Source organism: Myodes glareolus, chromosome 11 (assembly GCF_982192425.1).
Source record: "Myodes glareolus chromosome 11, mMyoGla1.1, whole genome shotgun sequence".
Classification (NCBI taxonomy): Eukaryota; Metazoa; Chordata; class Mammalia; order Rodentia; family Cricetidae; genus Myodes; species Myodes glareolus.
In genome coordinates, this window is record NC_142036.1 from 40,347,496 (window position 1) to 40,361,421 (window position 13,926).

Genomic DNA, 13,926 nt, shown 5'->3' on the forward strand with positions numbered 1-13,926 from the left:
ATGGACCTCCCAGAAAAATCGTGTGAACCAGCTGAAACACACAGTGTGTGACACACAGGAGACACCCTAGAGCTGGCTCTGGTGGTGAAGCCGGAGAGTGTAACTGAAGGAGGAAGCTACCATGTCAGGAACAGTAAGAAGTTCACACCATTGGTCTGGATCAGGCTGGCGGTGGTGACGCACACCTTTAATCCCAGCACTCGGGAGACAGAGGCAGGCGAATCTCTGTGAGTTCGAAGCCAGCCTGGTCTACAAGAGTTAGTTCCAGGACAGTCAGGACTGTTATACAGAGAAACCCTGTCTTGAAAAACAAAAACAAAAACAAACAAACAAAACCCCAATGGGTTGGGTCTATGAAAGTCCAGGTCTTAGCTTCCTAGCAGGAAACTAAAGAAGCCACAGCCTGGGGTGGACAGCAACCCTGCAGGGGCATCTACAGGCCTCTTGAAGGGCTCTTACAAATTCTCACTTTCCTTACTCTCCTGGCTGGACAGTGTTAAAGAAACCCAGGTGACAGGTTATTACTGTGTGCTGCCGTGTCAGACAGGGAGCTGGCCAGGTTCTGTCTCCAGGCTGCGGCTCTACGGTAGAGCGACCACACCAGGCAAGTCAGATGCAGGGAGCACAAGGGGAAGAAGAGAGGGACCAACTGTTTATTAGCGACCTATTTTCCATTTCCATCCCTCCCAGAGGCCTCGTCGATGATTGAGAGGCCATTCAAGGTCACCGACACAAAGATTCAACACCAAGCAGTTCCCCGGCCCCAGAAGAAACACATTTCCAGGAAGGAGCAGCGTGGAGTCTGCGCCCATCCCGCTTCTCTCGAGCTGGGGTCTTTAAGCTTGGTGAGCCTCCGGGTGGAAGGGTGCTGATGGCAACCACCTTGTTGGCCTGGCCGAACCCTCACAGAAGCAGATAGCACATTGAGCTGTGCCTTACACACTGTCACGTGTGGAGCAAGTGGCATCTGGTGTATGAATGGCATTGAGCTGCCCCAATTCTACAGGACAGAAAATTTGACTGTGGAGATGAGAGATATATGTGTCTCTAGGTCATGGACACCTCTGCTGGGAGAGCTGGCTCACTACACCATCAGGGGCCAACCTAGAACTCTCTAGTGTCTACAGCTCTCTCCCAAATTATATCTATAATGGTGGCCTCTAAACTTCCTGTTCCCAGGAGTGCGGCATTCATCCATAAGGACAAACAGAGACAACCGGTGATGGGAAAACCATGTGTCTCTGGAGGTGGAGTTCCGATACCTGCTCCATTTCTTGTGAGCTGAGTGACCCTGGGTAAGTCATGTGCCCTCTCTGAGCCTTAGTTAAGCTATCTGTCTGAAAGGGGGATATGTTCTGTGCTATTATAGGAAGTAAATGTACCCTCACATTTGTCATGCAGTGAGGGCTTCAACAAGTGGTGGCTTCATCTTGTCTCCCTGGGTCTCCAAATCCCCATCCATGAACTGCAGCCAATGGCTGCCCCTTTGACAAAGCTGCCATGCAGATGAAGAAGAGTGTTGGGTTTGAAGCTAGCAAGTACAAGATGACCCCAGCGTGGGCTCCATGGGGCAAGACCGAGGTTTGTTTATTCCCCGGCAAAGGTTCCGTTCATTGCAGTGCCTGGCACACTCAAGGGTGCAACTTCTGTGGAAGCTGAAGAGAGATGGTTGTGCAGTTCAGGGTACATACTCCTTTTTCAGAGGACCCAAGTTCGGTCCCCGGCAAGCACATCAGGTGGCTCACAAGAGCCTCTAACTCCAGCTCCAGAGGGATCCAAATTCCCTAACCTCTGCACATGCCCATACAAAGACACACACACACACACAATTAAAAATAATAAAAATAAATATTAAAAAGTTTTGGCCTAAATAAATGAAGCGAGTACTCTCAAAATGGTATGGATGGAGTTCTTTAACCTCTGTAGGCCTTGGCCTCCTCATCTGTGACATGGGCATATTCAGGCTTACCTGAGAAGGCAACTATGGCAATTTCTCCAAACGCCTCCTGCCCTGGGCATGCCCTCTCCCTGGGCAGACACCACTCAAGGCAGCTGAGTAATTAAGAGCAATGTTTACTGAGCGATACAGGACTGAGTACTAGGAAGGGTTTACAAGGATGGAAATGCACCCCAACCGCATGGCCACCACCCCTCAACACCCAGAGCCTACAGTACTTAGGAATTACAACGGCTGTAACCGGTGGGTGGATGTCCTTAACGACAGACCATAGCATATTTGTACTGTGTCACATCGAGTGATTATAGAAATCCATATATATATTGCTCGTATAAAATCCTTTTTTTGTAAAAAATATTTAAAAAAAAAAAGAAAGTATAAAAAAAAGGTGTGCAGTTGGAAGCCCCGCCAGGACAGCCAGTCTGTAAACATTCATCGACTGAGTGTGTGCTTTGGGAGGGCGCCCGCGCCTCAGTGCCACAGCAAACTCCAGCAGGGCCACCAGGCTGTGCCACCTGGGCAGGGCCATCACAGCCCCGCAGTGCACCCCTTTCCACCGGGCTTGGGCAGGGCTGGGGAGGGTGGATTGCAGTCCACGCTGAGTTCCATCCTTGGCCACACCGTGTTTGGGACGCATGGCTTTTCTCGGTTGCTCGGTAGTCCTTTGGGTGAGGAATCTCAGCAGAGAGGCCAGAGGCATGCCTGAGGAGGCTACCTGACTGGGCAGCTCTCTAGCTGAGGTGCCTTTCAAGCTGGGCCTTGGAGTACGACAGCCCCTACCTGCGGGTCAACTTTGGTCTCGTCGCTTGGTCCCTCTTCAGTCTGCTCTTGCTCTCGCGTGGCTGGGCTGAGTTTCGGAAAGGAGCCGGCTGGAGGCCAGTTATGCCAAGCCTCATTGTAGAGTCTGTCATGCGCCCAGGGGGAGGCCTCCATCACCCCTTCTCCTTCTGCCGCCCCCCCTCCCCATCCTCTGATGCCTCCTTCAAGCCTTCAGTCACTTCTTGTCCAGCTGCTCCAGCAGCGGGTTGCCCTCGGACTCGGGTGTCCTGACGCTGTCTGTGCGCACGATGCAGGTGGGGCGGTGGCGGTTGAGCATCAGGATAAGCTGTTGCCGCTCCAGCTTCAGCTCCTCGATCTGGGTCTTCAGTTCGGCGTTCATGAGCTCCAACCTCTCTGACTCCTGTGCAGACAGAGACACACCGTCAGCCGCCCCTGCCAGCCTGCTCCCTAGGAGTACCCAGACACTCTGGCCGGCACCTGTCCTGCTGGCATGGTTTTCTGCCTGCCAGTCCCACAGAAGCATCTGGGGGTAAGTGACCTTTTGCAGGCAGTGCCCTGTCACACGGTAATGGCCTTTGCCACAGCAGGATGGGTCCAAATGATATGTGGGGAGTAGTCCAACTCGGAACCCTTCTCACTCCCTTCCCTCTATCTGTTCCAGCCTCGTGGCCTCCTTGCTGTTGACTAAAAAACATACCCAAATGCTCCCCTGCAACAAGATCTTTGCACCCAAAAAAGATATGTGTGTGTGTGTGGTGGGGGAGGCCAAGAACGGAGGCCAAGTAATGCTGGAGTAGGTCCGTGAAGGGTAGTCCAAGGTGGCCCATACGTGGCAGCACAAAACCAAGAGCTTTGCTACATGGAAAACGTCCCGATGGGATAGATAAACCCAGTGTGGGCCGTTCCTCCTCCAATGTGTGCCTCCTGGCCATTAGCTTGTAATTACTTAGAACTTTCCCCTCTTCCCTCAGGATCCCCCAGAATCTAGGAGTCTTGCCCACAGAGAGACAATCGACAAGCAACCTGCTGGACCCCAAACGAGGTTTCAAACTGAGCTCAGATGAGACTTCCTACACGCTCCCAGCCCTGAGGAGAGGAAGGGATGCTGAGGGTGTGATGGGGTGTGGGTGTGGGCTTGCGTGTTCACAGTGGGGAGAGGTGACAAGCATGCCTGGTGTAGGCCTGGGGCTCACACAGTGGGATCATCACAGTAGGGCCAGAGAACACAGCAATGGGCCTTTCTGATTTTCAGTTACACCCGTAACTGCGAGTTCTCCTCACACGTGAACGAAGGAGCCTCAGGCCAGCGAGCTCTCCGTGGAAACGACCTTGTCCCCAGGTGTGGAGAAGGGTTTGGCTCTCTCGAGGCAGAGGCAGCGTAACTGGCAGGCGGGGATGGAGAATAAAAATCTGTGGTTGTGACACACAAGGCAGCCCTCACAAGGACATTCCGGTTCAAAACACCAATGGTGCCAACGTTGAGTGGCCTGTGTTAGTCACAGAGCAAGTGGTGTGACCAGTGCTTCTGCCCAGCGGGGTGCAGTTGGGGCAGCCTCCCTCTGAGACTCTGGGCCTTCCGTGGAGTCCCCACCCCTCCAGCGAGGGGGGCATCTTCCTCACACTGCCAGGTCGGGATTGTTCCTCGTGCTCATCTCTGAGGTAGCTGCATGGGCTCCCAGAGAGCTCAGAAGAGCTGAGGAAGGCAGGCTTTAGGATCATACCCCCAAAGCAACAGTTTCAAAATGGAGAAAAGAATGCTAAGGGGGAAACTCCCCACCTCCAAAAAAGTGTCTATGGTGGCTTTTACTGGGACAGGCTAAGACAAGACTGGAATGCAGGCCTGGTTCACACTTCTCAGAACTCTGAGAGGTGGCTAGTGTTTCCACCATCATCCCCACCTCCTCCAACCTAAGCTGCTAACACAATCTTCGGATTGTCCTCAGCCATTGTATTGAGAAGCCTCTGGGCCATCTACCTACCTCTGAGGATGTGCCTAGGCCTGCCCTGGCGATAAACACTTGGGGGAATCCAAAGCCTGTGAGTTGCTCCTCCTATGGTTCCTGAGGGGTGTCCATTCAGCACATAGCAAGACCCCCCCAAAATGACCAGCAATTCTGAGTGCAGAAGACCAACAGATATTGCTAGCAGCAGAGTGAGGAGCGGCCTTCAGATAGTTGAGGGGGCAGGGAAGGGCGTCTGGGTAAGAACCCTCAGATAACCAGGGACCACTGCGCTCTGCTCTCTAAGACTCAGTTGGGTACACAGTGGAGAGGGCAGAGAAGACAGAGCCACAGGGCAGCTATGCAAACCCTGTAGGCTTAGACTCAGTCTAAAGCAAGTTATCTTGTCCGTTGAGAGGTGATGATCCCCAGGATTAGGAGAGTTCCCACAGAGAAAGCACTGTGGAAACCAAAGGGCTAGAGAGGCTTCAGGGAGCCTCCCTTTAACCTCTGGGCAGGAAGATAAAGATGCTTCAGGGTCAACTCAGCAAATCTTGAGGACCGCCTGGGCTTGGAGAACGGAGGAGGCAGGGCAGAGGGGCACAGCCGCATGGACACTAGAATGGAGCCTGAGAAAGGAGCTCGGCTGGAGGGTGCCGAATGGGGCCTGGAAGGAGTTGAGCCTTGGTTACAGTGGAAGTTTGGCCTTGGTTACAATATGCCTGAAGTTTAAGCTGGACATGGCTAACTCAATATAGTGGCATAAGCTTGTATTTCAAGCCCTCAGAAGTTGGAGGCAGGAAGTTAGGAGCTCAAGGCCAGTCTTGGATTCTCAATGAGCTTGAAGCCAGTCGGGTCCCTATGAGACCCTGTCCCGGTCTTCCAATTCCAAAACAAGAGAAAAAAAAAAAAACTAATGGAAAAATACAACCGAGCACTCAACACCACACAGATCTACTGCCTCCGAACCAGCAGTGGAGATCCAATCCCTGCTGTGGACATCTGTGTCACAAAAAACAGGTAAGGTTTAGGGCAACTTGTTCTGGCTGTCACAGCATCACTAACCTCTTCTTTGTTGTTGTGGTTTTTGAGACAGGGTTTCTCTGTGTAGCCCTGGCTGTCCTGGAGCTCTCTCTGTAGCCCAGACTGGCCTTGAACTCAGAGATCCGCTTGCCTCTGCCTTCTGAGTGCTGGGATTAAAGGCATATGCCATCTCATCCAGCCCTGACTTTATATTTTAAGATGCTCTAGGGGACATAAAAGCGAGTTTCATCAACTTTTCTAAGGGCTGGGAAGCAGCTTGAGTCTGGGCTAACTGCTGGCTGTCTGCTAGCTACTGTGAAGAGCTCTCCCCATGGGAGGTCACCCACTCATCCCTCAGAAACCTGCCAGCAGAGAGGGCCCTTCTCATCCTTCCAGGGTCAATGTGACTATCGGGAGGAAAGCACCCAGGGAGAGCACAGAGTATCTTGGGAATGTAAAATGGTCTCCTTGCCTCCAGGGCCGGAGGACCTAGTGCTGGGTATAGCGACACAGCAGCAGCCAGCATCATAGCAGAGAGACACCTTAGGCTGTAGAGGGAGGCTTTGGGGTAGGCCCAGGGTCTGTGGGATGTGAACTGACCCATCAGGCCTGTGCCTGCCCACATTCAGGCCTTGGCTGATCTAAAGAGGCGAACTCTCTCAGAGATCGTCTCTCTTTGGTGCACGTCAGTGTCCAGAGGGTAGGGGTGAGGGTTAGAAACTACGTTCCGCGAGCCACTCGGGTCTGCAGGCATGGCCGGCACAGTGGTCACATCCAGACTTCTCCTTGAGGGCCTCAGATGGCGAGGTGTGTCCAGGGAAGAGGGACTAGGCTGGAACCCACATGGTGTTGCTCTCCAGATCCACGCTCACATAGGTTTCTCCATCGTGGAAGACACATCTCTTACGGGGACAACACAATAGTATTTCATCTGCCCCAACCCAGCGGACTGCCCTGCATCCAGTGGACTCCTCTGATGGGCTGGTGCCTTTCTCCTCCTGCATCCTGTCGTGGTTCCCCATGACCACAGATAGCATTGTGTAATGGGGACACTCATGAGAGGGGAAGAAGGTGTCTTAATAATGGGGGCAGGTCAAGAGGGATACACTGGACAATTTCAGACGAGCCAGTATGTAGGATATCTTTAAAAATGAGGCTCTGGGTCTGCCTGTCCTTATGTCCTATATGGGAAGCTAACCTCCAGCTACACTGATAAGGTTCTTTTTAATCCTCTGAACACATCCTTAAACAGCAGCACCTGCTTTCGTATGTGCTGCTTCTGATGCCCCCTTCAAACCCACATTCTTCATTCTTACTCCCCACCCCCTTTTGTTTTGTTCTGTTTTTTGAGACAGGGTTTCTCTGTGTAACAGTCCTAGCTGTCCTGGAACTAGCTCTTGTAGACCAGGCTGGTCTCGAACTCACAGAGATCCACCCGCCTCTGCCTCCCGAGAGCGCCACCACTGCCCAGCCTTGCCTTCCCCTATTTTGTCTCACCAATGGACTGGTTTTCTCAGTCCATTCTCGGGTGGGGCCCCGTACAGCAGCATTGGATGTCCCCACAGCACTCTGGGCTCCTGAAACAACATTCCTCACTAGCTACCATTCCTCATTTGCCATCCGCTATCCACTGAGAACGGGGCCCATGGACCCATGGTACAGGGAGCCCTTGATTATCACCGGCTAGACAGAAAGATAGATGAGTCTCTGCCCTCCACCTGCTAGCAGTGTGGCCTTGGGCAAACAACTTGATCTCTCTGAACTTACAGGCCAATTTCTAAAGTGGAAATAATTAATGTTACCTCATTAAAATGTTGTAACCACGTGAAATGCATGACGCACAGTAGGTGTTTGACAAGTTCACCTGGCACCGACTATCTAGGCACACAATAGGTGCTTAGCAAGTGTTAGTAGCTAAAAAGCCATCCACCTGTCACTCGCTAGCTAGTGTGCTGCTGTGTCACTGAGAGCCTCTGGTGTGGGCACATCTTGCCCGCTGTCTGACACGCTCCAAGAAGCTGGGGTTGAATGGGCAGCTTCTCCTAAAAAGCCTGACTGCACCTCCTAGCTCTGTCCATCGGGTATTCGATGGATGGACATAAATCACAGAACACTCCCCTCCTCTTTAAGGCCTGTATCTTAGAACCTGCTGAACGATACCCTCACTTTAAGACTTCCCAGCAGTAGGCGATTCAGTCCTGTTGATAGGCACTGTCCTGCCCAGGGTGCCCACAGCTAAGGAGAGGTCTATACATGGCCCACACTGTTCACACCTGGGACCCCAGAAAAGCAAGACTGAGATGATGCCACAACCCCCAGTGTTGGAAAATATCAGGCCGATCCAGCCTTACCTCTTCATAGCAAGAAGGACGATGTCCACTCTTGCTCTGCCCCCCTAACAGCATGCCTAACGCATCCCTGGAGCCTGAAGACCAGAGCCAGAGGTTTGGAGGCTAGTAGCGGGCTTTGGCATCAGTCCGACACTTTGCTGGCTGAGAGACCTGGGTGGGTCACCACCTTCATAGTGCCTTCCTTGCCCGCAGAAAGCGAAACAACCACGAAGCTCCCTATCTTCATGGCTACTGTGTCAACAAAATGAGATCACAGTGCCTGGCTTTGCAAATGTTCACAACTACAGTTCATCGTTATGGTGACTCGTGGAAGAAAAGTTAGCATATAGCATTGCTATTACTGTTCAGGAGCAAACCAGTGATGAGGTGGAGTGTGGCTGACCACCGTGGGACTGCCTGGGGACTGCCTATCCAGCTTTCCACTCTCTTCAGGGCCGCCATTTTTGGAGACAAAGACAGCAGGGGCTGAGACGCAGGACCCAGGGGAAGAAAGAGCAAGCACCCTGCTAGGCAGATCACAAGTAGTAAAAAGGCAGTTGGTAGTGGGAGGCAAAGGCAGTACATGGAGGCTGACCCCCACATTCAGACCAGACCTCTGGTCCCTGGAGGCAGCAACAGAGTTCAGAGATCATCTTCAGTGGGACTAAGTGCTAGACAGTGGGGATGCACAGTAGATGAGACATTACAATAAATGAGTTTTTTCCTAGTAGCCAGCCCAGGAGCTGCGTCCACTGCCCACAGACATGACATTGCCCCAACATCCTACTTCATTAGCATGTACCCTAATACCGTGGTAGCCACGGGGGCCAAAATAGATACTGCTGGGTTTGGACCACTGAGTCAATCAGTACCCAGGATCTAAGCTCAGTGGGAGGGGGGGGGGGGGGGAAACATGGATCTTTCTACCTTCTCTGGGTTGCGGAGTCTGATGATGCACTTGACTACAGAGCACATGGGCCCTGCAAAGGCCAAGGTGCCTCCCCTCCACCACCGCCCCGCTCACCCTTTGCAGAAACTCCGTGCGTTCCTTCTTCTTGTTCCGGCATCTGGCTGCGGCCACTTTGTTCTTCTCTCGGCGCCTTTTCCTTCGCTCTTCTTCCTCGTCTAGCTGCGAGGGCACAGAGCCACGGATTAGACACCATGGGTGGCCCTGGGCACAGCTTCCCACCTGACACATGGACAGACAGGGGGACAGATCCCCCGTTTGCACCCACATCTCAGCAAACACCTCTGTCTCCTGGTCATAGGAGGATACTCCTCGGAGCAGGTGGGTAACCTGGGGAGGAGCCAGTGTCCCCGTCCCCCCTGCAAGGGCAGGGCTACCTGGCTTAGCCAGAGTTTCTGAGGCAGGCGGCTCCCCGCAAGGGAGTGGGGCAACCCGTTCTGCCTGGCACAAGCCCTCTGGGTGTGATTTTTTTCCAGGCCAGCAGCTCCCAGGCACTTCCTTTAAAAACACCTTGGGCAGAGACCAGGTTCCCATCCTGTACCCACCCCTCTCGGACGATTTTCACCCCACCTCTCCGGCTGGGATTTCAAACTCTCACCACCCATTTCTGCCGATGCGGCTCCTTTTCTTGGTCCCCCAAACTTGTGCTCTGTTTCCCCAGGCTGTCACGGTGACTCTGTCCCCTCACCTGACTGGAATTCTCTTCCTCTTTTTTTTTTGTAGTCCTCCCCTACAGGTGGGAGACAGCTGGGAGGTACCAGGACACATCCCAGAGTTCCCTGAGATTCCAAGCTAGCCTGTCTCCCCGGAAGGAATTCGGGAGCATAAAAGAAGGCCCATAACCCAGGAACAGCAAAAGCTCACCCTTACCCTCCCTGCCTGGCAGTTGCTAAGGCTTCGCTGTCAGTAATAACAGGAGCTGCCTCTTGTCCTCTTGTCTACTTTGGCAAATGCTCCCAACACAAACCACTCTATCCCCAAGGTCAAGTGACAGCCCTGGGAAGGGGCTACTGTCCCATTTTGCAGACAGTAAGTTTGAGGCTTAAAAGGTCACTTTATCACAGGCCATTCAACAAAGACACAGCAGAGCCAGATTTTGAACTCGGGCTTTACCAGTGTCAACCAACCTTTCTGCTCAAAAAAGAAGAAGAAGAAGGAGAAGGAGAAGGAGAAGGAGGAAGAGGAAGAGGAAGAGGAAGAGGAAGAAGAAGAAGAAGAAGAAGAAGAAGAAGAAGAAGAAGAAGAAGAAGAAGAAGAAGAAGCAGCCGCCAGAGGCTTCTGTAAGCCAAGGCTGTTCTCCAGCTCACTACTGTAGCCAAAGATGACCTTGAATTTATAATCGGCCTGAGTGCTAAGACTATAGCTGTAGACTATCACAAATCAATTTATTAGATGCTGGGTATTGAACATAGGGCCTATGCATGCTAGGCAAACACTGTCAGTCAAGCCACATTCCTTCAAGGGTATTCTGTTGGGGTGGCTTGTGCTATCCTTGCCAGCCAGGGAGCTCTGGAGGCCTCCGAGGGCCAGCTGGCCTGGGGACAGCTCCAAGTCAGAGGCCACAAGCTGTGGTGTTGCTCTGGGCTTGCCAACTCTGTCACTTCTTGAGTGGGATAAGGTTAGGGGGTGACTCTGGCAGTCCACAGCCTGTGACAAGGCCTCAGCCCAAGGAGGCATCAGCCAGGAAAATAAGTGTCCTCTCTGCATGCCCTTCTGGCACAGACAAGAACACGAGGAGAGGACCCAGGCCAGCGCTCTGGCCCAGGAAACAGACCCTGGTAGGATGGCTTACTTCCTCCTCTTTAAGCCCTACTGCCCCCTCCCCCAGGAGGCTGCTGGGGAGGAGCCTCGTGGATGCTGCCACACCCGACACCTCCCAGGCCCCTGGCCTCCTTTGAAACTGAACCAGAAGTGACAGCTCCTCTGGCTGACCCGCGTCTAAGGTACAGAAACCTGGCTCAAATTGATTCCGCCCAACCTCATCCTCACCCCAGAGCGGGCCGAGGTAACTGTGACATCAGGCAAAGGGAAGGAACTGGAGGAAGTGGCTGGCAGCGCAATCTCCCCTCTGCCAAGAGGTTTTGCCCACAAACTGCCATGGTGATGGGTACAGCCTGCTCCTTCCAGGCTCCAGGGCCTCAAGCCTTCCCTTAAGCAGCCCGAGGAGACATAGTCCCATCCCCGGAACCTGGATTCCCACCCCCGACCTCTGCACAAGGCCTTGGACCAGAGTTGGCAGCGACATTTTCAGGGGCTGTGGCTGCAGGTTTAACAAGTCACCTGGGTCAGTTTGACCCCAGAACAGTGGGCCATTCTGTCCACCCTCTGAGCCAATCAATCCCTCTTGTCAATCCTTTTGGCCCTGGAGGCCACACCCTCCTCCAGTCGGTCAGGCCATCTACCCTAACTAAAGGGACTTTCCTTTTCTACTTGGTAAACCCCTTCTCATCCTTTAAGAGTAAATGTCACCTCCTTTAGGAAGGCCCCTTAGATGCCCCTTATAGGATCCCTGTGCCACTACAGACTTCCACTCCACCCCAGTGAAGGTGACCGTTTGCCACCCCTGCTTGTCAGTCAGTGGTGATGAGCTCAGCTGAGTGAATGGAATACAGAGTGTAGAGAATGGACGGATTCTATCTATACAGACTTGGATGGTTGAATTGACATCCATGGGATGCCTCTGCCTGTCTGCACAGGGTTGGGAGGGTGGTACCTGTCTCCTCCAGAAGCACAGCGGCAGGAAGCAAGATCTAGATGACCGGGACGAATCTGTAGAAGCCCTATGTAATCCTGGCATGGATCAGGGTGTGAATTTAGGTCTAGAACCCCTTTTCTGCAGCTCCCACTGCATCTACCCCAGGCCGCTTCTCCACCCACCCTGAGCCACCTGTCCCACCTACCACATCTTCCCCATTAGGATGGGAATGCATTCCTCTGCCCCCCCAACTGCGGCTTTGGAGCTGCCTAGGGGTGATATAGCCAACAAGGCCCTTTCAGAAACAGGACAGGGGCTCACAGGGCCTCTGCCTTCTCCATCCCCGCAGTCACTGGGCTCCTCAACTCTGTCTGTGGTCCTCACTAGACAGAGACTACTCTCCCTCCCTTCCCCTCCCCCAGTCTCCTCTGGCATCCCCAGGAAGAAAGCTGGACCTCCCCCTCCCTGATATCTCCTGAGTTCTTCAAAGCATCTGACAGAATGTTCTCACCACACACAGTGCAGCCATCTAAAATCAGAACCCCAATTTGGGAAGGCGGTGTGTGTGGCAGAGCTACTTACAACACAGCTGGAAGAACCTGGGTGTCGGAGGTAGCTTATAGCAGAAGGCATCTAGAGAATGGTGCAATGGAGTTGGGAGCTGGGGAGTCCACCCTTTCCAGCCATCACCCTTAGCTCTGTCTGTGGTGCCCCCAATTCCCAGAAGCCCCAGGGGCAAAGAAGTCTGCAACATCAGTGAGAATTGTCTCTGCCCTGTATTCTGCACTGAAGGGAAAGATGCTTCAGGGACCAGCGACCTGAAAGATCCCTCCTCGCCCCATCCCATCTCTATTCTCAAGTCCCTGCCAAGGGACAGGGAAGCCGCAGATGCTGACCACAGCTGATGGGACAAGGTAAGGATGGATGGCTGTCAGGAGCTGAGCTGTATTGTGATTTGAAGATTCTGAAAGCTGCACATAGAGATGCACAGAGTCACCAACTCCCAGCATTGCCGGAGACAGAGAGGTAAGGCAGTTGAAGTATACAGGAATAAAGAGATAGCTGAGGGAAACGCTCAGCTCCAGGAGGGAGTCACGGGGACAAGGGAAAGGTGTGGGCCGAGGTGGCTGAGCAAGATACCCAAGGCACACACTGGGTCCCCTCACCCTAAGGCCCCTGTAAGTACAAGGTATACCAGGGAGGGGTATATCCTTCAATGTCGTATCTAGGCCCTTCACCTGCCCATGCTGGCAATGGCCCTGAGAGACGGTCCCAGGCAGAAACAGATACATGCAGAATGAAGAGACAAAGATGGGCAAAGAGAGGTGGGGCTTGTGGAGATAAATGGGAGACACAGACAGACAGACAGAAAATGGCACACAGGCAGGAAAAAAAAAACCATCTTGGTCCTCTTGATCCTACCCAGTAGGGCCTGACTATGCAGCTTGTCTTTGGGGTTCACGATGGACCCATGAATCTTGAAACTTTTTCCTTTGATGTGGAGTGAGCCTGAGGTTTCTACTACTTGCTACTGAAAGACACCTGGGACATTAGGTTCCCCCTCCCATCATCAGGAGTGCCTGGTGATACGGGAAGAGCAGGAGGTGGTCCCAGTGATCTTAGGAAGAACTACCCAGCAGTAAAGTCTAGAACCAGCTATGGCAGAGTGCAGAGCACGGGTGCAGAGGGCCCTTAGACAAGCAGGTATAGAAAGCGAACAAATGCCAGCACTGGGAAGACTGACGTCTAAAATCCTCCTCCCTAGCTCCTACTATACCATTGTGCTAAATGGACACTGTATTAAACTGACTCCGAACAACTTATCATTTAACTCACAGATTAGTGCATCTCTCAACCCTCATCAGAAAAGCTTCTATGTGTAGTAGACCATGATTAACAGAGACCTACAACTGATCAACCCGCCGAGAATGAGCGAGCCTGGAGCCCTTGGTCCTAAGTGGGACAGCTACTTCATCCCTCCCCTCCCAAAGCACAGAGATCCCTGCAGAAAAGAGACGGCAGCGTGTGTGAGCGCCAGAGGCGGCGGATGACCACAGCTGTTTTCGGGTCACGTGAGGGCAGCCGTACATCGGAACTCAGAGCAGGCATGACAGCACGCACAAAACCTCAGCAAGCTCAAGACAGACAAGATCCAAGCATGGAGAAGGGAAGTGGACTTGAAGTTCTACCCCAGCCAAGGAGCTATGAGCACCTGATGGCCGCTCAGAAAGGAG

The 13,926-nt window shown here is 53.0% G+C and overlaps 1 protein-coding gene across 3 annotated transcripts in view; it reads right to left on the reverse strand.

Moving 5' to 3' along the window:
• Positions 1-2,053: 2,053 nt before the first annotated feature.
• The window catches only part of Jdp2 (Jun dimerization protein 2), a 43,632-nt gene continuing 31,759 nt past the window's right edge, over positions 2,054-13,926 (reverse strand). Inside the window, exons 3-4 of one of the 3 annotated variants that reach the window (XM_085697372.2) lie at positions 9,055-9,159; positions 2,054-3,137 (exon numbers count right to left, since the gene is read on the reverse strand). In XM_085697372.2, the coding sequence (XP_085553498.1) occupies positions 2,952-3,137; positions 9,055-9,159 (291 nt within the window). In that variant the 3' untranslated portion in view covers positions 2,054-2,951. Of the gene's footprint in view, positions 3,138-9,054; positions 9,220-13,926 lie in introns of all 3 variants that reach the window. The other 2 variants (XM_087911628.1, XM_085697374.2) reach the window with 2 other exon arrangements.